General features: G+C 42.3%; 1 protein-coding gene across 1 annotated transcript; it reads right to left on the bottom strand.

The window, feature by feature from the left end:
• Positions 1 to 1,472: 1,472 nt before the first annotated feature.
• LOC126470670 (uncharacterized) lies at positions 1,473 to 22,075 on the bottom strand. Its single transcript, XM_050098663.1, has 2 exons — positions 21,454 to 22,075; positions 1,473 to 1,582 (listed from the first exon to the last, which is right to left on the bottom strand). The coding sequence occupies exons 1-2, from the start codon at positions 22,073 to 22,075 to the stop codon at positions 1,473 to 1,475; spliced, it is 732 nt and encodes a 243-aa protein (XP_049954620.1).
• Between the last annotated feature and the right edge of the window lie 421 nt (positions 22,076 to 22,496).

Below are 22,496 nucleotides of genomic sequence, written 5' to 3'. Positions count from 1 at the left end.
ATTACGATTGCAGTGGCACGGGACCATCGAGATTCGAAAGTCGATCAATGTGAACGTGTCGGCTCTTCGGATGAATCACGTGTTTGTTACACTAGGATGATGGTCGTCTCCACAACTGCTGTCATCGAGGTTAACAGTGGTTCGAAACGTGGACCACGCCACAGACGCAGGCTGGAGTGAGCAGTATTATGCTATGGGAGACATTCTTCTGCAATTGCATGGGACTTGGGGTAGTAATCTGAGACACGCTGACAGCATCCCTTCAAGCTTGATTTCTTCCCAGACAGCGTTGTCATCTTTCAAAAGTATAATTATCCATGTCTTAGAGCCAGAACCGTGCTACTGTGCTTTGAGGGACATTATGGTAAACTGACGTTGATGCCTCGGCATCAAATTTGCCTCATGTAAAACCTATGGAACCCATCTGGGTTGTGCCAACGTCGAACGGGTAGATCAGCTGTCCGTTAGTTATGCGAATTGCATGACCTGCGCGTAGACATGTAGTGCCACATACCACCACAAACCTACCAACAAACTGTCAGATCTCTGATTCGCAGAATCAGTTCCCTATTTCGTTCAAAAGACGGACAAAGAAGCTGTTAGGCAGGTGGTCACAATATTCCGGCTCATCAATGTAAATTATTGGAGAGGCATAGCAAGTATTTACGTTCAGAATGCATACATTTATGCAGTGTGTCGTCTGAATGTGGATATTATTCCAAGCACTATTTCCAGTGTGAGCTCCTGTGTTCCATATACTGTGTCATTCGCATCATCTGGGCGTCGAATATCAGTATAGATGGCTCTGAGCACTATGGGACTTAATATCTGTCGTCATCAGTCCCCTAGAACTTAGAACTACTTAAACCTAACTAACCTAAAGACATCACACACATCCATGCCCGAGGCATGATTCGAACATGCGACCGTAGCAGTCGCGCGGTTCTGGACTGAGCGCCTAGAACCGCTAGACCACCGCGGCCGTCGAATATCAGTATCGTGTTGAGCTTGTCGTTTTGTTTTAAGGAAAATTTGGATAAAAGTGTTGTTTAGTTCGACAAAGTAGCCGGATTTATGAATGAATTTAGTTGATATTTCGAAGTAAGTAGTAAGTAAACATGCTTCCAGACGATGAAATCGGTCAATGTGAGGGTGACAATAGAGTGGCAGCAAGCAGCAATTTTCACACAGTGTGCAGGGGAGAGTAATAAGTGTAGAAATACAAATCGCAGGAACACATATCAAATCAAAAGTCAGATAGGGACCGAAATTTTAATGCACTTGTATACTATGCTGAAGGACCACAGAGATGGTAGAGAGGCATGGCTCATAGAGCTCACGAATTTGAAATTTTCAGATGTTCATAAAATACCATGCTATATTTTCAAAGAAATCCGAAAAGTGATAATTCCTAATGTGTGGACTAATATACTGTAACAGAAGAAGGAACAGATGATGTCCACTGCAGTTCTTCACAAGCAATGAGTGATACTTCCGGTGACCAGCGACCAGAACTCTGGTGGTTGGTAGTGAAGCCAGAAGGAAGAGAACAAATTGCCGTTCCAGAAGAACAATGATGTAACTGTCAAAATGAAAAGTTCACATGAGAGGCAGAAAACCAAACGATATTTTTTTTTAAACTTCAGAAAACAACAGTTAAGTTATCTATGGAATTGAAAGTGGGCCTAATTGTGGCACTACGTATTCTCTACAAAATACAGAAATCATTTCCTTCAAACAGCATCCAATTCAACCCGTCGCATCCATTTAAGTAAGTGTGTCATTGTTCTTCCGAAATCGTTATCGGAATTAACAAATACGACTAAGAAGGTGTGTGGGAAATAAAGAAATATATCTCTAAACCACAATTTTTTGTTCACTCTTGCCGTTTCATTGTTTTAATATCTTTTTATTATTTGCATCTTATAACGGACATTAAATAACATACTAAGTGAAATAAGGAACTTCCAAATGACATAAAAGCAAGAAATTACATTTATGTGGAAAGAGAAACATACGAGGCCTTGTAATATTTAGGAAATATTTTGCTTTTAATCAAATTGTTTAAATATTGAATTTTGTTTCCTGAGAGGGTCATTTTTTAGTATAAGCAGGTTTCATATCCAAATTACTCCCATCTACATTACCTGTTAAACGTCTCTTTCTCCCTTTGAACTGAACTTGTCCCCACTCTGAGTGTTTGTAGCTGTTCTTATACTTGAACACATCACTTCCGTTTTCACATCGAAATAATTTCATTTCGGACACTTTGAAAACACTCCCGTCAATGTCCTTGGCCATGTAAGGAGCCGTCTCATTATGCAAAGCTTCAATGTCATTGAAATCTGACAAACCGATTTCTCTAAGATCTAGCGGATTTCCCTTTTTTGAATTGCGGATGACTGATATGTATTGTTCGGGTACATAAATAGGCCCTGACTTCTTAGCACTCTTACTGCTCTCTCATTGATGCTGTGAACTGCGTCTCCCTCGTTCTGAGGGTGACCACGAATCAAATACCTGTGCGTGTTGGACCAAATATCCAGCCTTTGTACTGCATACAAATACGTTGCAATCTTGTATCGGAAGTAGAAGAGAATTAACATTTTAATCAATGTGATTTTCACAATAGAAACATTTTTACATGATTTCTGCGAATCACAGACTTACTTGATGGTACTTACTTGTTCTTCCGTTGCCCTCCACAATTGTCGGAGTAAAATGCGACATCCGTCCCAGGAAGGTTCTTGGATAACTCTTCAAGATATGTAAGACAGAAGTTGCTGTTTCTGATGTGTCGACAGAAGTGCCGACACAGTGTGATTTCAGGGGACCGCAATGCACGCTATAAACACACGAAGGATGGCGTGAGGTCTGAAACAGGATACGTAATGAATGCTATAAAGGAAAGTACGTAGCTTTAGGAATACTTAACTTTAATCCATCCTTGTTGTATACATCGTTCTTGATGAGACATGCTTTATACGATAAGTATCAATTGCTATGTAAGGCTAATGGCGCCTTGCTAGGTCATAGCCATGGACTTAGCTGAAGGCTATTCTAACTATCTGCTTGGCAAAGGAGCGAGGCTTCGTCAGTGTAGTCGCTAGCAAAGTCGTCCGTACAACTGGGGCGAGTGCTAGTCCGTATCTCGAGACCTGCCTTGTGGTGGCGCTCGGTCTGCGATCGCTGACAGTGGCGACACGCGGGTCCGACATGTACTAATGGACAGCGGCCGATTTAAAACTACCACCTAGCAAGTGTGGTGTCTGGCGGTGACACCACAGTTTCTACCACGCCTCTGTTTCCAGTGCCCTGGAGTAAAAAATCTCGCCGTTTTAAATATCAGTGTCCTGCAACAAACAACAAAAATAACTAGAACAGACTTCAAGAATAATAATAGATAGTGAAAAAAATGTATCGGCACTTACTGTGGAAGTGTAACAGTTCCGTCTCGACATGTAGAAAAAGGCAGATGTTTGTCCCGTTGGTTCCGGTAAGACAGCTTGTAAATCATAAACAGCTAGTTGTATTTTCTTACTTTGAGCCAACTCCTTATACAAGTATTTTTCTATGCGACTTAATTCTCATTCTTCCTGATGTTCATGAAATGCTTCTTGTAGCTTTGTCTTGTCTTCCTCTGTAGCGTTTTTGTAAGCTTAACATTGGTCTCACTGGTCCTTCTTTGGTGCACGATGTTAAATTCGGTAGTGTATATATGCGCGTAGGCGTCATAATTCACAGCTGGCGGGTTAGCGGAAGGTCTCTCTGGAGAGTAATTTCAGTGCATTTTTCCGATGGATGAGCCACCATCGATGAATACTCTTGTGTCACTTCTTACGTAGTGACTCTGAATATGGAGAATTGAGTTTATGTGATTCCTAACTTTCCTAACTGACTAAAATTTCTTGATCAGTCTTACGGTGTTTTCCATGTCGTCCCCTTTTGTCCGCAGGTGCCATCCCAGTCCCAGTCCTTTTCGCTTCGATAACAGTACGGATTTGTCTTTCGGTTATTCCCAAAGTGAGTACCAGAAATGTTTTCCTCACACGAATCTTCTGCTCATCTTTCACCAAGTAGAAAACGCAAAGCGGTTTTCTAGGTTCTTGGACGGTAATGCGAGGATATTTGAGAACGAGAGTTTCACTGCATGTATTTAGAAAATCCCGTTGTCTTTGTAACGACCCCAGTGCCCAGTAATTCATGAACAGCTGACATCTAGAGTCTTCTGTTACTTTCTTTGTACACGAAAGGATACATTTATCAGTACACGGAGCACCCATTTTTCGAGCCTTGACAATTTCACCCGTACGTGATGTATAACTTTTCCCATTGTTTCTCAAAATTCTGGCTTTTACTCTTCCCCAGTTGCTAACATTTTGAATTTTTTTTTGGGCTTTTTAATGAGAGATTTTTCCTTATGGACGACTGATTTTTCACTTGAAATAGACGTTTCATGGCTGCTTCCTGGATAATAATTGTTACCTGAGCCAGAGGACAAATCTGAACAGCTATCGGAAGTGCTGCTCAGCAAAGGAGATGTTACTGGCAGCCATTTCAAAACTGATTTTGTCGCTCTTACCCCTTCAAACACATACACGTTTGAAGCTTCCAGCAACTGTGTTACTTCGGATTTATGATTTGGTTATGATGCCTGTGGCTCCACCTTGTTCACTTTCTTGTCTGTTATTTCAGTGTGGGCTTGATAGTTGTTGCTCTACACTGCTCCCCGTGTTTGTGGTTCACATATCATGGAACAGTTTACTTCCCTTGTCGCTTTGTTATCCTCCGCTAGCTCTTGAAGAGCAAGTCGCATAATCTTGTTTGCTATGTCGCTCATTTTACCACTATCAAACGGAAATGAAATTGACCTAAATGTATTAAAAAACACTTTTTCACATCAACAATGACACGAAGAGCAGTCATGACAAAAAATTATTTAAAAGTTGAGGAAACAATGTCGCTATGAACAATTAAGACGTTATTAAAACAACGGGGAAACAATGACAATGTACGCTTACGTCGTTATTGCACCAAGGATTTTAGTTGAAATGGGTCTCAGTCCGCAGTATTCATAACTTGTGTCGTTACTTCACTGGATGCGTTACTACACTCACCAAAGTGAAACACGCAACTGACAATTAGGACAATGTTCTTCCCAACCCAAGTCACAACATCGATATTTCCTCGAAGTTGCAACTACACACTAGCGGCGTTATGTAGAACTACAGTTCTGACGATCTTTCACTGCACGCGCTACCTTTTTCTGAGATGACTGGTGCAATAACCTCGATTTTTTTAATTTTGCATTTGTGTCATTGTTCTTCCGGAACAGCGAAATAATATGACATCTGAGGAGGAATCACAGATAGTGCCGGTTGAAGCAGATTCTACACTGACGAGCCCATTGCTTGTGGTTTGTGATGTACTTGTAGGACGACCTTCATGTATCGTGTGCCTGTTGCGAGCAAATACCTGAGGTTGTGTTCAGTCTTTCGTGAAATGCAGCTAAATACAGCTAAGTACAGAATTACGTTTCACTCTGAATATTATGTGTTGTTTTGATAATATCTATTAGGTACTGTCATTCATATTTAGATCTGATAACGCAGAACAAATTTCACTGAACACGAAAATACTGTTTGTGTAAAATATACATTATCAGGCACTTAGGCATGTTTACGGGCACATGCAAGAAATGAAATAAAATGAAATGAAGAAAGGACGGTAATTCCCATTCGTCTTTAGCGCTAATTATTCCTCAATGACAGACTATTTGTGATTTGCGTTTTTGCACTTCTGTTTACAACAATGATAAATGGATTCATGTGGCCTATACGTCTCAGTGCTATTTTGTTTGATTACACTTCAGTAACGGCGTGCTTCGGAAGTTCAAATGAACTGTTCCCACTCTACAGATTTTCTTTCTGCGCTGGAACCAAATTACTCTTACGCCATAAGGAAAGTAAATGGACATTTGGGAACACGTCTGCCAACTACAGACAAAAGTGATGACAGTTTCTCTGACGACATTGATAAAAGTGGCGATGAATAGCATCCTACCAATACAGAAGGCATGTCATCCACAAAAAATGGCTCTGAGCACTATGGGACTTAACGTCTAAGGTCATCAATGCCATAGAACGTAGAACTATTTAAACCTAAGTAACCTAAGGACATCACACACATCCATGCCCGAGGCAGGATTCGAACCTCCGACCGTAGCGGTCACGCGGTTCCAGACTGTAGCGCCTAGAACCGCTCGGCCACCCCGGCCGGCCGTCATCCACAGATGAGAATTCATACATTTCACGTAAGCTCTAAGTTTGGGTCCCCTATTTCTTAGTATCTTGTTGCTTCAAATTCTGGTGCTAGGAATGAGGCTGAGAACATTTTTAAAGGTATGAGAGCTGTTCCCAGCACTGCAAGTGCTAAAAGTATTGAGAGGAGATCACTCCTGTGGAAGACATACCAGCTACTTGTAGCAGGCCGGCCGAAGTGGCCGTGCGGTTAAATGCGCTGCAGTCTGGAACCGCAACACCGCTACGGTCGCAGGTTCGAATCCTGCCTCGGGCATGGATGTTTGTGATGTCCTTAGGTTAGTTAGGTTTAAGTAGTTCTAAGTTCTAGGGGACTAATGACCTCAGCAGTTGAGTCCCATAGTGCTCAGAGCCATTTGAACCATACTTGTAGCAAAAAGAGTTACACCTGTTTCGAATATTTCCTTACCAGAGTAAGATGATGTGAAATCTCCCATAGATTATTTTTGCAGTTTGTTTGACGACTGACATTCAGAGCATATAGTCGACCAGAGTAATATGTTTTCTGTTCAGAATATCTTAACTTCAGCTGTTTCTTGGCACAGTTTTATTAATGTCGAAATACAATGAAGAGCCAGAGAAACTGGTACACCTGCCTAATATCTTGTAGGGCCCCCACGAGCACGCAGAGGTGACGGAACATGACGTGGCATGGATTCCACTAGTGTCTGAAGTAATGATGGAGGGAACTGACAACCTTGAATCCTGCAGGGCTGTCCATAAATCCGTAAGAATACGAGGGGATGGAGATTTCTTCTGAAGAACACGTTGCAAGGCATCCCAGACATGCTCTATAATGTTCATGTCTGAGGTGTTTAAAGTTCATTGGCAGTGCTTAAACTCAGAAGAGTTTTACTGGAGCTGCTCTGTAGCAATTCTGGATGTGTGCTGGAATTACCGAAGTCGTCGGAATGCACAATGTACATGAATGGATCCAGGTGATCACTTGCCATAGTCGTATCTAGACGTCTCAGGGGTCCCATAATACTCCAGCTGCACATGCCCCACACCATTCCAGAGCCTCCACCAGCTTGAATAGCTCACTGATAACATGCAGGATCTGTGGATTCATTAGGCTTTCTCCATACCTGTACATGTCCATCCGCTCAATATAATTTTAAACGAGATTCGTCCAATCACACAACACGTTTTCAGTCATCAACAGTCCAATGTCGGGCCCCAATAATGACGGACCTATGCGAGGCCTAAAGTTTTGTGTCGTGCAGTCATTAAGGGTATACGAGCGGGCCTTCGCCTCCGGAAACCGATATCGATGATGTTTCGTTCAATGGTTCACACTCTGACACTTAATGATGGTTCAGCACTGACACCTGCAGCAGCTTGCGGAAGGGATTCAGTTTTGTCACATTGAACGATTCTCTTCAGTCGTCGTTGGTCCTGTTGTTGCACGAACTTTTTCCGGCAACAGCGATGTCGGAGATTTTATGTTTTACCGGATTCCTGATATCCACGATAAACTCGTGAAATACTTATACTAGAAAATCCTCATTGTAGCGCTGCATCTGAGAAGCTGTGCTCCATCGCTCGTGCGCCGTCTGTAACACCACGTTCAGACTCACTTCAATTTTGATAACTTGCCATTATAGCAGCAATAACGTATCTAATAACTGCGCCAGACACTTGTTGGCATATATAGGCGTATTTGAATACGCATGTCTGTAAGAGTTTCTTTGGCGCTCAAGTGGATAATCTCCGTCACACCCACATGTACCGGGCTATGGCAAGCCGACTGGTCTATGCTGCTGATGTTGTGGCACACACACAGGTAGAATGCTACAGTATTGTTCAATCTACAAATTAATTAATGGGAGCGGTGGATTTGCTTGAGGCTCTATTATCGTATTACAAATTTTTTATAAAATCAAGAAAAGATTATCATATGTAGTTTTTTCACTTGGTAGACCTTGTAGTAACGAAGTGCTGGTTGCTGTATCATTGGGACTGTGATACTTGGGGTATCGCCAGTCGCAACAAAATGATCATCTGGAATTGAAATCCGGAAGAGCAAATGCTCTCTGCAAACAAGGAAAAGACCTAACACGAAAAAAGGAAAGCAAGAGCTCACTAGGAATGGGAATGGAAATTCACTGTAAGAAGCGTAGGGGTACAACAATACCAGTCCCAAATAAGTCTACCCATAACGATGGAGTAGGTCATTTGCCCCATGTAACAAAGATGCTAAAGATCCACCTGTAAAGGGCAGATAGTAATCATGTGTACAAAATGATAGCTTCACATTTGCTAAACAAAAACAGAAACCGATGAAAGGGTCCTGCAGCCACCTTCCATTAATCCGTAGCCCATTTTCACTAACATTTCTCTTTCTTTTCCTTGTTTCTCTTTTCTCGTAACTCTCATAGCGGTGTGATTGAATGAATGTAGTTGTGTGTGACGTTGCGAGACGGTGGCGTAGTCTGCTGCAGAAAGTCTGCGATAGTAGTAGAGATTCAGCAGCAGTTGTAAAGAATAGCCAACTCTCGCAGTGTTCAAGTAGGCAAAGAAGTTTGCGCTACTTCTGAGAAATCCACCTGCGTTAGGTTGGTGGTGGAAATGGCATATTTGGGTTTTCCGGGCCACGCGGAGCGTGGAAGAGGCTGGAGATGGAAAAGGGAGGTAGTCAGCCGCCGGTGCGGGAAGCATCCACAGCTGTGCTCCAGTCGAAGAAGGGCGAGTTTGACTGACCGTGTGACGCGGTGTTACTTGGCGAGAGGAGAGCTGTAAGCTTTTGGTCTCGCTTTTCAACTCTGAAAGATTGCTTTGACTTGACGCAGCAAGGAATGCAAAACTATGGCAGAGTTTTCTTTTAGTAAATTTCTATAGCAGAGTTCGATCCGCCGGAAGAGCGCCACACAAAGTTGTCGATAATAAGTCAGCACTCTCTTCTGTATGAATGTCTGTCTTCAGCTGTGCCTGTATAAGCTTTCATTTTTCTAAATATTAATAGCTTTTCCTTCTCATGAATTTTCCTTGCTTTATGTATCTTTCGTCCGTGGGGAGTCAACCACGTGGTTGAACATTAGAGTTTGTTGGCCTACTGTCATCACTAACTGTCCGAGCTCATGTTTGTTTTTAAAGAATGTTAACTGTTCATGATTGCGTGATGTGATATTGTTGCAACTTGGCCACGATACCTAGAAATGACGTCTCCACAAACCACGTGGGCACGCGGGTGTACTGCGAAACATGTACCGTTTCACGAGTTATTGCGATCACTTATCAGGCAACAGCATTTGTATGAATGATTCACACCCATGATTTTATGTGTAGATAATAACGGTGAATGTATCAATGCTTTTCTTTAATGTTTTAGGAATTAATGTTATCAGGAATTGTGTACATGCCTCACGTCCATATCTTAAGAATAAATGATTTTATACACAATTTTCTCTTGCATTCCGAGGTTACGTTTTTGTACCTAAGCCACTCACCTCGTAACTTTCCTGTTAGCACATCCAAAGCGTTTCCTTACGCACACGTCCAGTGATCAGTTTCCCCTTTTATTTTAAAACAATGCTTTAGATTAAGTCTTATTTTCATGTGTGTTGCTGGGAGCTGATCTCCTGCACAGTGTTCATGCACGTGCTATTTTATTTTCAATGGTTGATTCTCGTGAACAGTGAAGGGGAAATACTATTAATTACATCGCATCCCCTATGAGTGATATCACGACGTACGTATTATTATGAGTTTTTGGTCTGATCAAATTAATTTATTTTCCGACTCGGCCAAACCTTTGATTAGTTGTATGGTTAGAGTCGGTGGCGACCCTAATCTTAACGTAATAACCCGTAGAAACAGGTTAGTTACACCGTTTTAGGCAATTTCATGTGCAAAGTAACCTGAATACCATGCATTGGCTTCAGGTATAAACACAAATATAGTTCAAACAAATGAGACAATTTTTTTTCTGTTGAGTCTAATGAGAAAGTACAGTAACAAAATTTCCTCAAAGAAGAGGCATTGGTCTTCTGTAGTCGCAAATTTGACACATATCTAATTATACCAGTTACATACACCATTTCTTACATTTGACATTACAACTGTTCTAACGTCACAAAACTAACCGCAAAATAGGATTTTTGTTTTCTCTTTTCTTTCAGTACAAGTTTATAAGAGGTTAAATGTGTGTAGAAAGACAATGTAGGACTTCAGTGCGAACCACTGTGACTTAAATGCAACAAATTTAGGCTCTGTTAAATTTTTGAGCCTGTAAGATGGAAGCTATGTGATGGCTCTAACGTTAGAGACACCTGGCCATTCCCGCTTCCAGCCACTGTCCGCCTCTGTGGCAGGCAATCAGGTGCAAACCGCAAGTAAAACTGTCCCTCTGTGACCTGTGACATCCATGCAAACGTACTCTAGAGTGTCGTTCTGCGTTTTTGAGCAAAGGGCAGAGAGGACAAGTGAATGCCTCTAAAGAATGTGACACGCTGGAGTGAAATGCGATATACAGCTCGCCACTTCTTGTTAATGCCTTCTAGTGTTTGTATGTCCTCTCTTGCTGAAAGGAGCGTGGGAAAGAAAGCGCGGAAGACGAAGGAAGTCTTAGCAGATGTGAAGGAGATGGTGAAAAATGGACAGAACACAGGATACATGTCCTTAACTTACAACATGGAGCTTTCTCAGTGAAAGAAGTGGAAATAAAATAAGATCTGCAAGTGGTCGTCCAGCTGTGGAACTTTTAGGCTGCACATAACATTTATTAATGATGAAGAAGAATTTTGATGACTGCAAGAAGAATATAACTCCAGTCAATCGGGTGTATGGCCACGCTCGAGGAAAGGTCTCAGGTGAATGTGAAATTATTATCGTCCTCCAGGACACTGGTTGGAGAAACGGGAAAGAAGGCACTTGTAAAATACAGCACCGCCCACCAAATTTATGTTCTTGTGACTGCTGCCCCTATTTCTTTCACATGGTTTGCACAAGTCACACTCAAGTACAATTTAAGGTATTGTGATTTCTCTGATTTAATACACAGGTGCCACACTGAAGTGAATTGTAATACAATATCATAAAAATTTCTAACAGTACACACTAATCTTATTGATTAAATAAGTCTGCATTTCACTACGTATGAATAAGGTTTTCTATTCTTAGCAGTCAGGAATAACTTAAGGACAAAGTATTGTAAGAGAATTCTCATATCCTTAGAATGTGAAACAAAATTTATGATTGGTACCGAAGTAGCAGCAAACAGTAAAGGAAACAAAAGAAAAATTCGGAGTAGGTATTAAAATTCATGAAGAAGAAGTAAAAACTTTGAGGTTCGCCGATGACATTGTAATTCTGTCAGAGACAGCAAAGGACTTGGAAGAGCAGTTGAACGGAATGGCCAGTGTCTTGAAAGGAGGATATAAGATGAACATCAACAAAAGCAAAACGAGGATAATGGAATGTAGTCAAATTAAATCGGGTGATGCTGAGGGAATTAGATTAGGAAATGAGACACTTAAAGTAGTAAAGGAGTTTTGCTATTTAGGGAGTAAAATAACTGATGATGGTCGAAGTAGAGAGGATATAAAATGTAGACTGGCAATGGCAAGGAAATCGTTTCTGAAGAAGAGAAATTTGTTAACATCGAGTATAGATTTAAATGTCAGGAAGTCGTTTCTGAAAGTATTTGTATGGAGTGTAGCCATGTATGGAAGTGAAACATGGACGATAACTAGTTTGGACAAGAAGAGAATAGAAGCTTTCGAAATGTGGTGCTACAGAAGAATGCTGAAGATAAGGTGGGTAGATCACGTAACTAATGCGGAGGTATTGAACAGGATTGGGGAGGAGAGAAGTTTGTGGCACAACTTGACTAGAAGAAGGGATCGGTTGGTAGGACATGTTCTGAGACATCGAGGGATCACCAGTTTAGTATTGGAGGGCAACGTGGAGGGTAAAAATCGTAGAGGGAGACCAAGAGATGAATACACTAAGCAGATTCAGAAGGATGTAGGTTGCAGTAGGTACTGGGAGATGAAGAAGCTTGCACGGGATAGAGTAGCATGGAGAGCTGCATCAAACCAGTCTCAGGACTGAAGACGACAACAACAACAACAACCGAAGTAGCATATCAGATAAAACATTAAATAAGACTAATCTCAAAAATATTTTATTCATGGATTCGTGAGATGATATTCTATTCCGTAACGCACTACATCTGACTCACTATTACACACTGTGTGACACGAACCCCTGCTACTTCCAGGCTACATAAATACTAATTCCACTACTTCTACTCAGTTCCTCCAGCAGCTGAAGCCCTCGTCCTCTCAATCGTTAGACGGCTTGAATCTTTCTTGTGCCAGAGTGAGACTGGGACGTGGATGTACTACTTACTAGGTAGACGCGCTGATCACTACGGCATCCTGATAAAGTGGTCAGCAGAACCGAATGGGACACCCTAGCAGTCCTCCCATCAGACCCATATTCCCAACTTTGCCTATAAAAGTAGCTTAATACGGTAAATAAAAAGTATATCACTACAAAACGGCAAATCCTTGGCCTGAATTTTACATAGACTCTCCTCATAACTTACAGGTGACAAAACTGTCATCAGTACTTTGTCTGGAATTGAAAACAGTACAAAATCAATATACAATGGAATTAAAGGCAATAGCTGCTTTTGGGAGTTGATTTATATCAATAGCGAGAGTTGAAAATTTGTGCCAGACCGCGATTCAAACCTGGATGTCGTACTTCCTAAGCAGATGGGCTGATTACTACGGCGTCCTGATACAATGGTCACCATAAACGCACAGGTTACCCCAGCCTGCCTCCCGTCAGACCCAAATTCTCACTGTGTACCACACACTAATGATGTAGTGCCCCTGCTCGTTAGCCTCATTACTAGCGGCTGCTCGTTGATTCCTTTAGAAGTTCGAACTTGGTGTGCATCTGCTCCGAAGATATCATTGGCCGTCGTCACCACAATTCTATGCGTAGTTTCTGTTTCTTAACACATTTCCGAAAGAACAACAGCATGTACATAATTACGGCTATGACATGTCCAAAAGTACGATCACCACATCATGTAATCACGTTAATAACGGTCAGTGATCCCTTTAGTGCAGATGCACGCCAAACTCGAATGGTTACGGGAATCAGAAAGATGCTGCGAGTAGTGAGGCTATTGAGCAGGCGCACTACATCAGCAGTGTGTGGTATAGAGTCAGAATTTGGGTCTGACAGGTGGCGTCCTAGAGTACTCCATGCAGGTGTGATCACCGCTGAGTCCACATGGAATCCGGATCAGAGCATCTACCCAATAAGGAGACCTCAGTTCGAATCCCAGTTCGGCACAAATTTTCAACTTGTCTCATTAATATACATCAGTGGCCACTGGCCTCTCATGTCTGTAATTGCTTTGTGTCTTTATTCATAGTGGCTGCAGAATATTTTATTTTCATCAGTGTTGGTACCCTGCAACTTACCTCTGCTCCTAGAAAACGTCAATCATGTCCTTGTGTAATATTTTAGTAAGAGCTACATAAGTTATATCACAGTAGTCGTTAATAAAACATCACATATTTATTATGCACAATGACCTAAATCGCGATATACCAACACTCTTATTTCTGAATACACAAGAAGAATTACACAAGTTAGTGCTCTAGTCATGGCGAAACTTACCTCTCCTCCTCAATCTAGTTTACTTACTTTTTACGCTTGTTACCAATTACTTTCCTTTTGTCTCGTCCAAATTGCCTTCCCACAATCTTTGCTCTACATGCTTTTCAGTCTTTCCTTTCATCCTATATTCGTACTTCACACTTACAAATGCGTCTCCAAAAACTATCATTCTAATGAACAGGCATGGAATTTAAATTATTTGCATGGGTCCCAAGCGTGGGTATTGCGAGGGATTGGGCGACACGGTTCGTGGATGGGATTTTAGCCGGTTGACCGTAGTGAGAGGGAGACTTTTGATCTGGCTAAGATGTAATAATCCCTGGTTTTCACAAGGCTAGGAAGGTGATAGAAATTAAAGTCGTGATAACTTTAACAATTTACGGTTTATTCCATATGAGTACAGCTCGCCCTATCTGACGGTGGTTGCACTCACAGGAAAGCCAAGTCTAACACAGAGACGGTGACTGACTTCACCGTTCCGACTGACTACTAGAAGTTCTGTCAAGCTTCCTAACACCCTACGTTAAATTCCCGCGGCTACGCCCTGACGCTCTCCAGCGACTATCTCCGGCTGCCTGCCTACACTCTCTAACTCACTCCCAGAACCGCAAGACCAGACCCGACACGACAAGACCTCAGAGCGGCGTGCTCTCGGGTTTTGTTAGCGTTTCCCCTTCGACCCCGCCAGCGCTTGGCATGACGTAGCGTCGAAGGCAACTTACCCTTATTTGGTCTCGTTAAAACATTGTTGTTGCTATTGTTCTTCAGAGGCTGAGTGGAGGGGCAGAGACGCCTCTCCCTATATGGTCACACACTGCGTCCTGAGCCCTTCATTGGCTCCTCATGACGTAGTGCTGACCCCCACCAAGGGCCCTCTTTCTTTCTCTCTCCACTCCCAAACCTCTCTCTCTAGCCAGGAATGCTTTCTTGTTGATAGTCTTAATTGAATGCTTATCATGCACCCCTGCACAGACCCTCGTTTGTGTTTGCTGGCTGTTTACTTTCCTATCAACGCGCCCAGCTGCCCAGCCGTTCGAGTGCCGCCTCGGCTGGCCCTTCGGCCACGCCTGGCGCCCCAGCGCTACAATCTTAACTTCTCCCTACGTACTATTTTTAAGGTACTGCTTTTTAGACTTGGCTTGTTCCTGCGGTTACAACACCTCCCCCGCCAGGGAAATTGGCGTTACTCCTCAGAGTAGCGTCAATTGAGATTCTCTCATTTTATTTTCTTACATTTTCTTTTGTTACATATATTACACTTCATATGTTGTCTTTTTCTTTCATCTCTACTTAATTTCATGTGAGACACAAACATTTTACACATGCATTTGTCATGATACACTTTTTCTTCTTTTCTCTTTTTTTTTTCAATTCATTGCTACAACAATTATTTATCAAACATACATTTATCAAGGTACACTTTTTTTTTTTCCGTCATTGATACAATTACAATCAAGGTACATTTTTAAACATTGATGCAAAATACCACTTTCATTTTACATTGGTAATTACAAGTACGTACAGTTTCATAAAACATGGACAAACTCTAAAATCGATTACACCTTTTTTCTTAAGACACTTCTAATATATTGTAACTGTAGGTTTGACTTATCGTCTGTTTCTGAACAGAACTGACTCTTCTTGGTTTTTACCACATCTTTCGTATACTACTATCTCTTCGGTGTCTTTATTAGCTTGCCTTCTGCTTAAGCTAGTCTCTGGATATTGATTTACTATGGTGTTTCTTATACATACTTTCCCACAACAGTTACTATCGTCAAAGTACTTCCATAAACTTTTGAAGCATTCTTTACAGCATTTACAATTTCTACAACAACATGTTATTACAATAACAATGACTATTGCTATAGCTATGTATGTAGTTACTGAGTAATGGGTAAAGTATCTGGAGTATTTTAGTTCCTCCTCCTGCCTTTCGGCCATCCGCTGGACATCGTCCAACCTTTTCCCAGCGACTTTCAAGTCGTCTAACTGTGTTACTACCTGCTCTAGTGGTAAATCTAACGTTAACATTGATACATTCTTCTTTTCTTCGTTTACTACACAACAGTCAAATTCTAAATTAATTTGAGGTATTATATCCTTTTTCGTTACGTTACTATGAATTACTCTATCTGTTTGTATGAACACTCTCGTTCCATACCCTTTACATTTGCTATAAAAGCTTATCTTTCCTACCCCTTTCATTAATAAATCCTTCGGGGGTTCCTTTCCACATAATACTGTTAGTCCTTCTTCCTTCGGAGCTACATATAGCCACTCATTACTGTTTAGATGGGTCCAAAGGCTCTGATTTAGTGCGACTATTTTTCGCACACAATCTTCCGGAATTTCTCTTACCGGTTGTAATAATTTGGCTTCGCATTCCTCATGGTCGAATGTCGATAGCAATGCAAATGACTGTCTGCACAGTCTTCTGCTCTTACTCAATTCTTTACATTTTAAATCATCCGCGGAAAGTTTCGCGTACTGCCTTTTGGATTCATCTATCAGTAGAAATTCCTTCTCTGGCTGTATGTATATGTACCTTCCTTTCATATTTGGGATCTCCTTTGGTAATGGGAGAACTCTGTACATATTGAAATTATTATTATCTATTAGGGGGATATTAATTACATACCCTAGTATGCTACCGGAAATGAACACATCTAAGTCAATTATTCTTAACAAGAGGTAGCCTGATGACTCCGCGAGAGGAACAGGAAACTTCACGTCCTTTAATTCGTCTCGGATTAAACTTAGATACTTCACAATTTGCACTGGGTTAATTATGTGAGGCTGAAGTATTCCCTTTTGAGCATTTACAATGGCATTTATCATTTGCTCATACTCTTCCTCGATTTGGCCAAACACTGCCGCTAACTGTAATACTTGTTCCGTTACGGTGGCAAAAGTTGCTACTCGTTTGAAACCTATATCTGTCTCCTTCACGTATTCTTTCATAAACCTTTCGAGTCTCTGCATGCCTGTTCTTAAAATGTGTTCGTTTGATTCTAGTGTATACACTGTTCTGTTTACTCCTGCTAACGTGGCCCTTACCACTGCCACCTGTTCCTTAGTTAACCTCAGCAACCCTTCCGAATTCTTTTCCATAGCATCTATTCTTTCCTTATAATATGCTGCGTCTGCTTCGTCCAATGTTCCGAACAGTATTTTACTTACCTGTCCGACGAAGTTGAACACTCCTCTCTTCCTTCTGGTTTCGTGTTTTGTGAGTTGCTGTACGAGTTGCTGTAGCCCTGTAATCTTTTCAACGTGATGTGTAACTTGCTGATCTAATACCCTACATTCTATTAATCCAATGTTTAATTGTTTCAATGTGTCACGGCACCGCTGCACCGCTGCCTTACCGTACCTCTCGGCTTTTTGGAATCTTTCTGTTATTACATCTAAATTAACATATGTAACTATCCTCCATGTGGTACTGTATATCTCTATTTGTCCTACGTGATCGTAATATAGTCCTGATGAGCTTGGTATTGAGGTCACTTTAAAATCATTCGTTTCGTATTCTGATGCAACGAAGTTGTATGTTGCTATCACTATGATGAGTTGCATCACTTGCCACTTGAGTGCCATACCTGAAATTTAAAAGAACTGTTTCAGCCTGTTGGCATGTACTTTTGTTTCTTTATTTCTTTTAACTCTTATGACTACGTTAGGACCTTCCACTTTTAATACTTCAAATGGACCTCTCCATTGCGAATCTAGTTTCCGAGATCTACCACGTCTCACTGATTCGTCGTGTAATAATACCTTGTCCCCTACATTAAATTCTTTTGGGTTCTGTTTCAAATCATACTGTCCTTTACTGATTACCTTACTTTTTATAATAGAATCCCTAGCCACTCTATGGGCTTCCTGCATTCTTGCTCTTAGCTTATTTACATACGAGTCATAATCGTAACTTACCTGCGGTGTTTCTTGCTGCAGTACTCCTGGTATGTTAACCTTTCTTCCGTACATTAACTCAAATGGTGTATAACCTGTGCTGCTGTGTGGTGTAGTGTTGAATACAAAAATTGCATATGGTACCCATTTGTCCCATGAACTTTGATCTCCTGTTACAAAATGTCTGAGATATTCTACAATTGTTCTATGGCTCCTTTCTAGAGCACCATTTGACTCAGGGTGGTACGCTGTGGTATTTATACGTTTTACCTTCAACAATTTACATACACTTTTAAACACATCACTCAGAAAATTCGATCCTTGATCAGTTAACAAAACTGATGGAATCCCATACCTTAATACTATATTTTCCACAAACGCTTCTGCTACAGTTTCAGCGTCTTGCTTATCAATCGGGACTGCTACTGTGAATTTACTCAGATCGTCTTGGAACGTTAGCATGTATCTTTTCCCTGTACTAGATACATCTAGTGGACCCACTATATCCATTGCACATTTTTCAAATATTGTCTCAGCTGTGTCTGTAATTTCTAAAGGCATCCTTGTTTTCATTTGTGTGTTTTTGTTCTGTTGACATGATGGACACTTTCTAATATAATTTTCAATGTCTCGCTTCATTCCGCGCCACTGCTTGTACGCTTTTATCCTCTCGAATGTCCTATGCATTCCCTGGTGCCCTCCCAAGGGATTATCATGCATCTCCTTTAATATGCTTTCCTTTTCTTCGGGGCTAATTTCCTCACTACCATTTGTTTCCTGCTTTATTTCACCTGACACTTGCGCTTGCCGCACATTTACGGAACTCTGTTCCGCCTTTGCTTGTGCTACGGAGGTTCTTTCCGCCTCCACATTTCGCTTTGACATTCTCTCTTCCTTTTCTTCCTGCCGTATCCGGCTTAACGCGTCTGCATTACTGTTTAGCCTTCCTGGCTTATATACTACCTCGTAGTCGTACTCTTCGAGCTTCAGTCTCCACTTTAGGAGCCTCGAACTCGGATCCTTCACACTAAATATCCATGTTAGTGGCTTATGGTCTGTCACCACTGTGAACTTTCGTCCATACACGTATGGTCTAAACTGCTTTACCGCGTACACTATAGCCAACAACTCTTTTTCCGTTGTACTATAGTTCAGTTCTGCTTTGTTCAGTGCTCTGGATGCATATGCAATCGGCAAGTCTTCGCCAATCTTTTTCCCTTGCGATAACACGGCTCCCAACGCTGCGTTACTCGCATCCGTTGTGATTATAAACGGTTTCGTAAAGTCGGGATACTGAAGTAACGGAGGATTCACTAATTTCTCTTTCAGTTCCTCGAACGCATTCTTCTGTCGTTCTCCCCATTGGTATTCTACTCCTTTCTTTAAGAGTTCATGGAGAGGTTTCGCAATTTTGCTGAAATTTGCAATGAAACGTCGATAGTACCCTATCAATCCTAGAAACCCTTTTAGTTCTTTTGTTGTTCTCGGCTGTGGGAAGAACTTCACCTTCTCCACCTTTGCCATATCCGGTGATATTCCCTTGTCCGTGATACAATGACCTAGGAATATTACCTCCTTCCTCAGAAATTCACACTTGTCTGGTTGCAACTTCAGATTATGCTCGCGCAACCTGTCAAATATTTCCCGGAGCTTTTCGTTATGCTCCTGCAGGTTTCTCCCATAACATACTATGTCGTCCAAATAGACAAAACATTTAACACCCTGTAAACCTGCCAGTACTGTGTTCATCAATCTCTGGAAACATCCTGGGGCTCCCTTCAGTCCCATCGGCATTCTTTTGTATTCGTAATGTTGATAGTTTGAGCTGAATGCCGTTTTCTCTCTGTCCTTCTCGTCCGTCAATATTTGATGGTACCCGCTTGCAAGGTCAAGCGTCGAGAAGTACTTGGCTTGCCCTAATTGATCCAAGATATCGGAGATATTCGGCAGTGGAAATGCATCGCCTACCGTGATGTCATTTAATTGTCGGTAGTCCACTACTATTCTCCATTTCTGCTTGCCGCTGGCATCTAACTTCTTTGGAACTAACAGTAACGGTGCGTTCCATGCGCTCTTGCTTTCGACAATTATGTCATCCTTCAGCATTTGTTCTATTTGCTTTTTTAGCACTTCCTTTTGCGCTTCAGGGATCCTGTACGGTCTCGCGTTCACTACTTTCCCCGCGTGTTCCGGCGCAATCGGTATTCTATGTTTCACTGCAGAAGTATAGGACAATTTGTCCCCCGGCAGATGAAATACATCTCCGTACTCCGTGCAGACCTCTGCTAGAGCGCTCTTTTCTTCGCCGTTCAAATGATCCATTCTGAGCTGCCTTCGCAACACGCTAGCACGACTTTCCGTCTTACCTACTGCCTCAGTGCTACATTTTACTTCGCGAACTTTCGCTATTCTTTCTACTTCTTCCGTTATTAGTCTTACACTTCCTAATCGAACTCTGTCCTCTGACACGTTCAATGCACTTACTATGCATTTCCCATTTCGCACTTTTACTAAGGACTCAGGTACATGCACCCCTTGTGCAATCTCCTGCCTTGGTATGACCATTTCTCGTTCGATTCCCCGTGGTACCTTTCCGTCCACTTTCAACAACATTATTCTTTCTTCCCGGGGCCCTATCTCCCCGCCTATTTCTGAATCTGCTTCTATCTCTTGTCCCTTTGGTTCTTCCTCTACTACTAAGGGTATATCTCGCCCTTTTAGTCTTATCACTTTACCCGCATAGTCTAGCTTGACTCTATGCTGTGTCAAGAAATTTCTCCCTATCAATCCGTCGTACGGAATGTCTAGCCCTCTACCGTACACGTGAAATTTCTGTCTCACTTTTTCAGATCCGTCTATACTTAAGTTTATTTGTACCGTGCCTATAGTGCTAACGGCTTCACTCGTTACACCTTTTAACCGAAGTTTTTCTGTTTCATTGATCCCAAGCATACTCTTTACCGGAATACTCGTCCGCTTTAGCAAACACAATTGTGCTCCTGTATCTATTAATAACTTTAAATACTTCTTTAGTTCTACACAGTACAATACGACCACGTCGTTTTCTGTTGCACAGTCGATTACCCTCACTGTGGGCTTACCTATTGCAACAAGGCCCGACTGCGCGGCCTTGCCGCCTCTTAGTTTCCCTGTACTACCTTTCCTGTTTTGCTCGATACTGGCACCCTGCCTTTTCTCCAGGCGTGCCAGGGCCCTTCGTGGCAGTCTTTCGCGTAGTGGCCCTGCCGCTTACACTTAAAACATGCGACATCTTTTACTCTCGTACACGGAACTCCGCAGTTCCCTGGTAAATTACACTGTGGACATCTCCACTCTCGTAACCCTCCATCGGTTTCTCTATGATTCCCTCTGAATTCCCTTACATCTATCGGGTGAACTTTCCTTAACCGTACCCTGCATTCCATGTCTGTGTGTCCCGGCTTGTCACACCCATAGCAAAAATTTGTAAATTCTCTACCTGTCATGGTTCGTACTCTATGCTCTGGCCTGTTTTTTCTACACTTGCTCGCTATGTGACCTCTCAGCCCACAATTAAAACATTTCAACTCTTTACCTTCTCTCGCGCTTTTTACAGCTTCCTTGTTTCGAGTGTACGTTACCCTCGGGGCTAGTCCCCGCTCTCTCATAGACAATATCGCACTCTCTTCCTGCAGTGCCAATTCCACTGCTGCTGCCAACGTGATTTCGTCGCCTCTGCTTCTCACTATTGTCTGTATTCTGTCATTACTTAAACCCTGTATAAAACACGCTCTTCCTAGGGAGTCAACTAGTTCTATTGCACCTTTCAAGTTTTCTCGGGCCGTAACTCTATTTACTGCTTCTCGAAAGTCTCTCTGCATTTCATCAATTCTGCTTGCCCACATTGCTATTGGTTCCCCTTGTCCTTGTCTGGCTTGAAAAATTTTACAAGCGTAATAGTCTATAGTACGCTTACTGGCATAATTCTCTTCCAAAACGCGTTTCACCTCTTGCCACGTACCTGTGCGTTCACGCACCTGCAATCTCGACCTAGCTTCACCGGTTATCTTTGCTTTCACGAACTTCAATAACGTTTCGTGTTCCTCAGGCTTTACTAATTCAAAAGCTGCATCTACATTTTCGATAAATTCTCTTAAATCCTTCTTGTCCCCTTCGAAAACTTTCGACACAATACATAGGGCCTCTTTCACTGACATCTTACCACTAGTGGAGGATGACGCAACTTCACTATTTAGGGGCATCTTAACTAAGTTAACACTTTACACAACAAAATACAATATTCTTAATACAGTTTTACAATTACCGCTTCTTTTGTGGTGCGCCGTCTGCTCCGTTGGCTCGCGTCGTCCTGCGCTGCTTCGCGCTCTCCTTGTGCCCGCGCTGTCCCGCGCTGTCCCGCGCTGCTCCGCGCTCTCTTTGTGCCCGCGCTGTCCCGCGCTGTTCCGCACTGCTCCGCGCTGTCTCTGCGCCCGCGCTGTCCCGCGCTGCTGCGATGCGCCGGCCGCCGCTCTGCTGGGCTGTGCCGACCCCGTCGCTCTCCTCGGCTGCCGCTGCTACGGCTGCTGCCGCTTCTGCTGCTGCTCGGCCCGGACCCCCGGACTCGATCGCTGGCTGCTT

The sequence above is a fragment of the Schistocerca serialis genome, chromosome 3 (genome assembly GCF_023864345.2).
Source record: "Schistocerca serialis cubense isolate TAMUIC-IGC-003099 chromosome 3, iqSchSeri2.2, whole genome shotgun sequence".
Classification (NCBI taxonomy): Eukaryota; Metazoa; Arthropoda; class Insecta; order Orthoptera; family Acrididae; genus Schistocerca; species Schistocerca serialis.
This window is presented reverse-complemented; position numbering and strand designations above follow the sequence as displayed.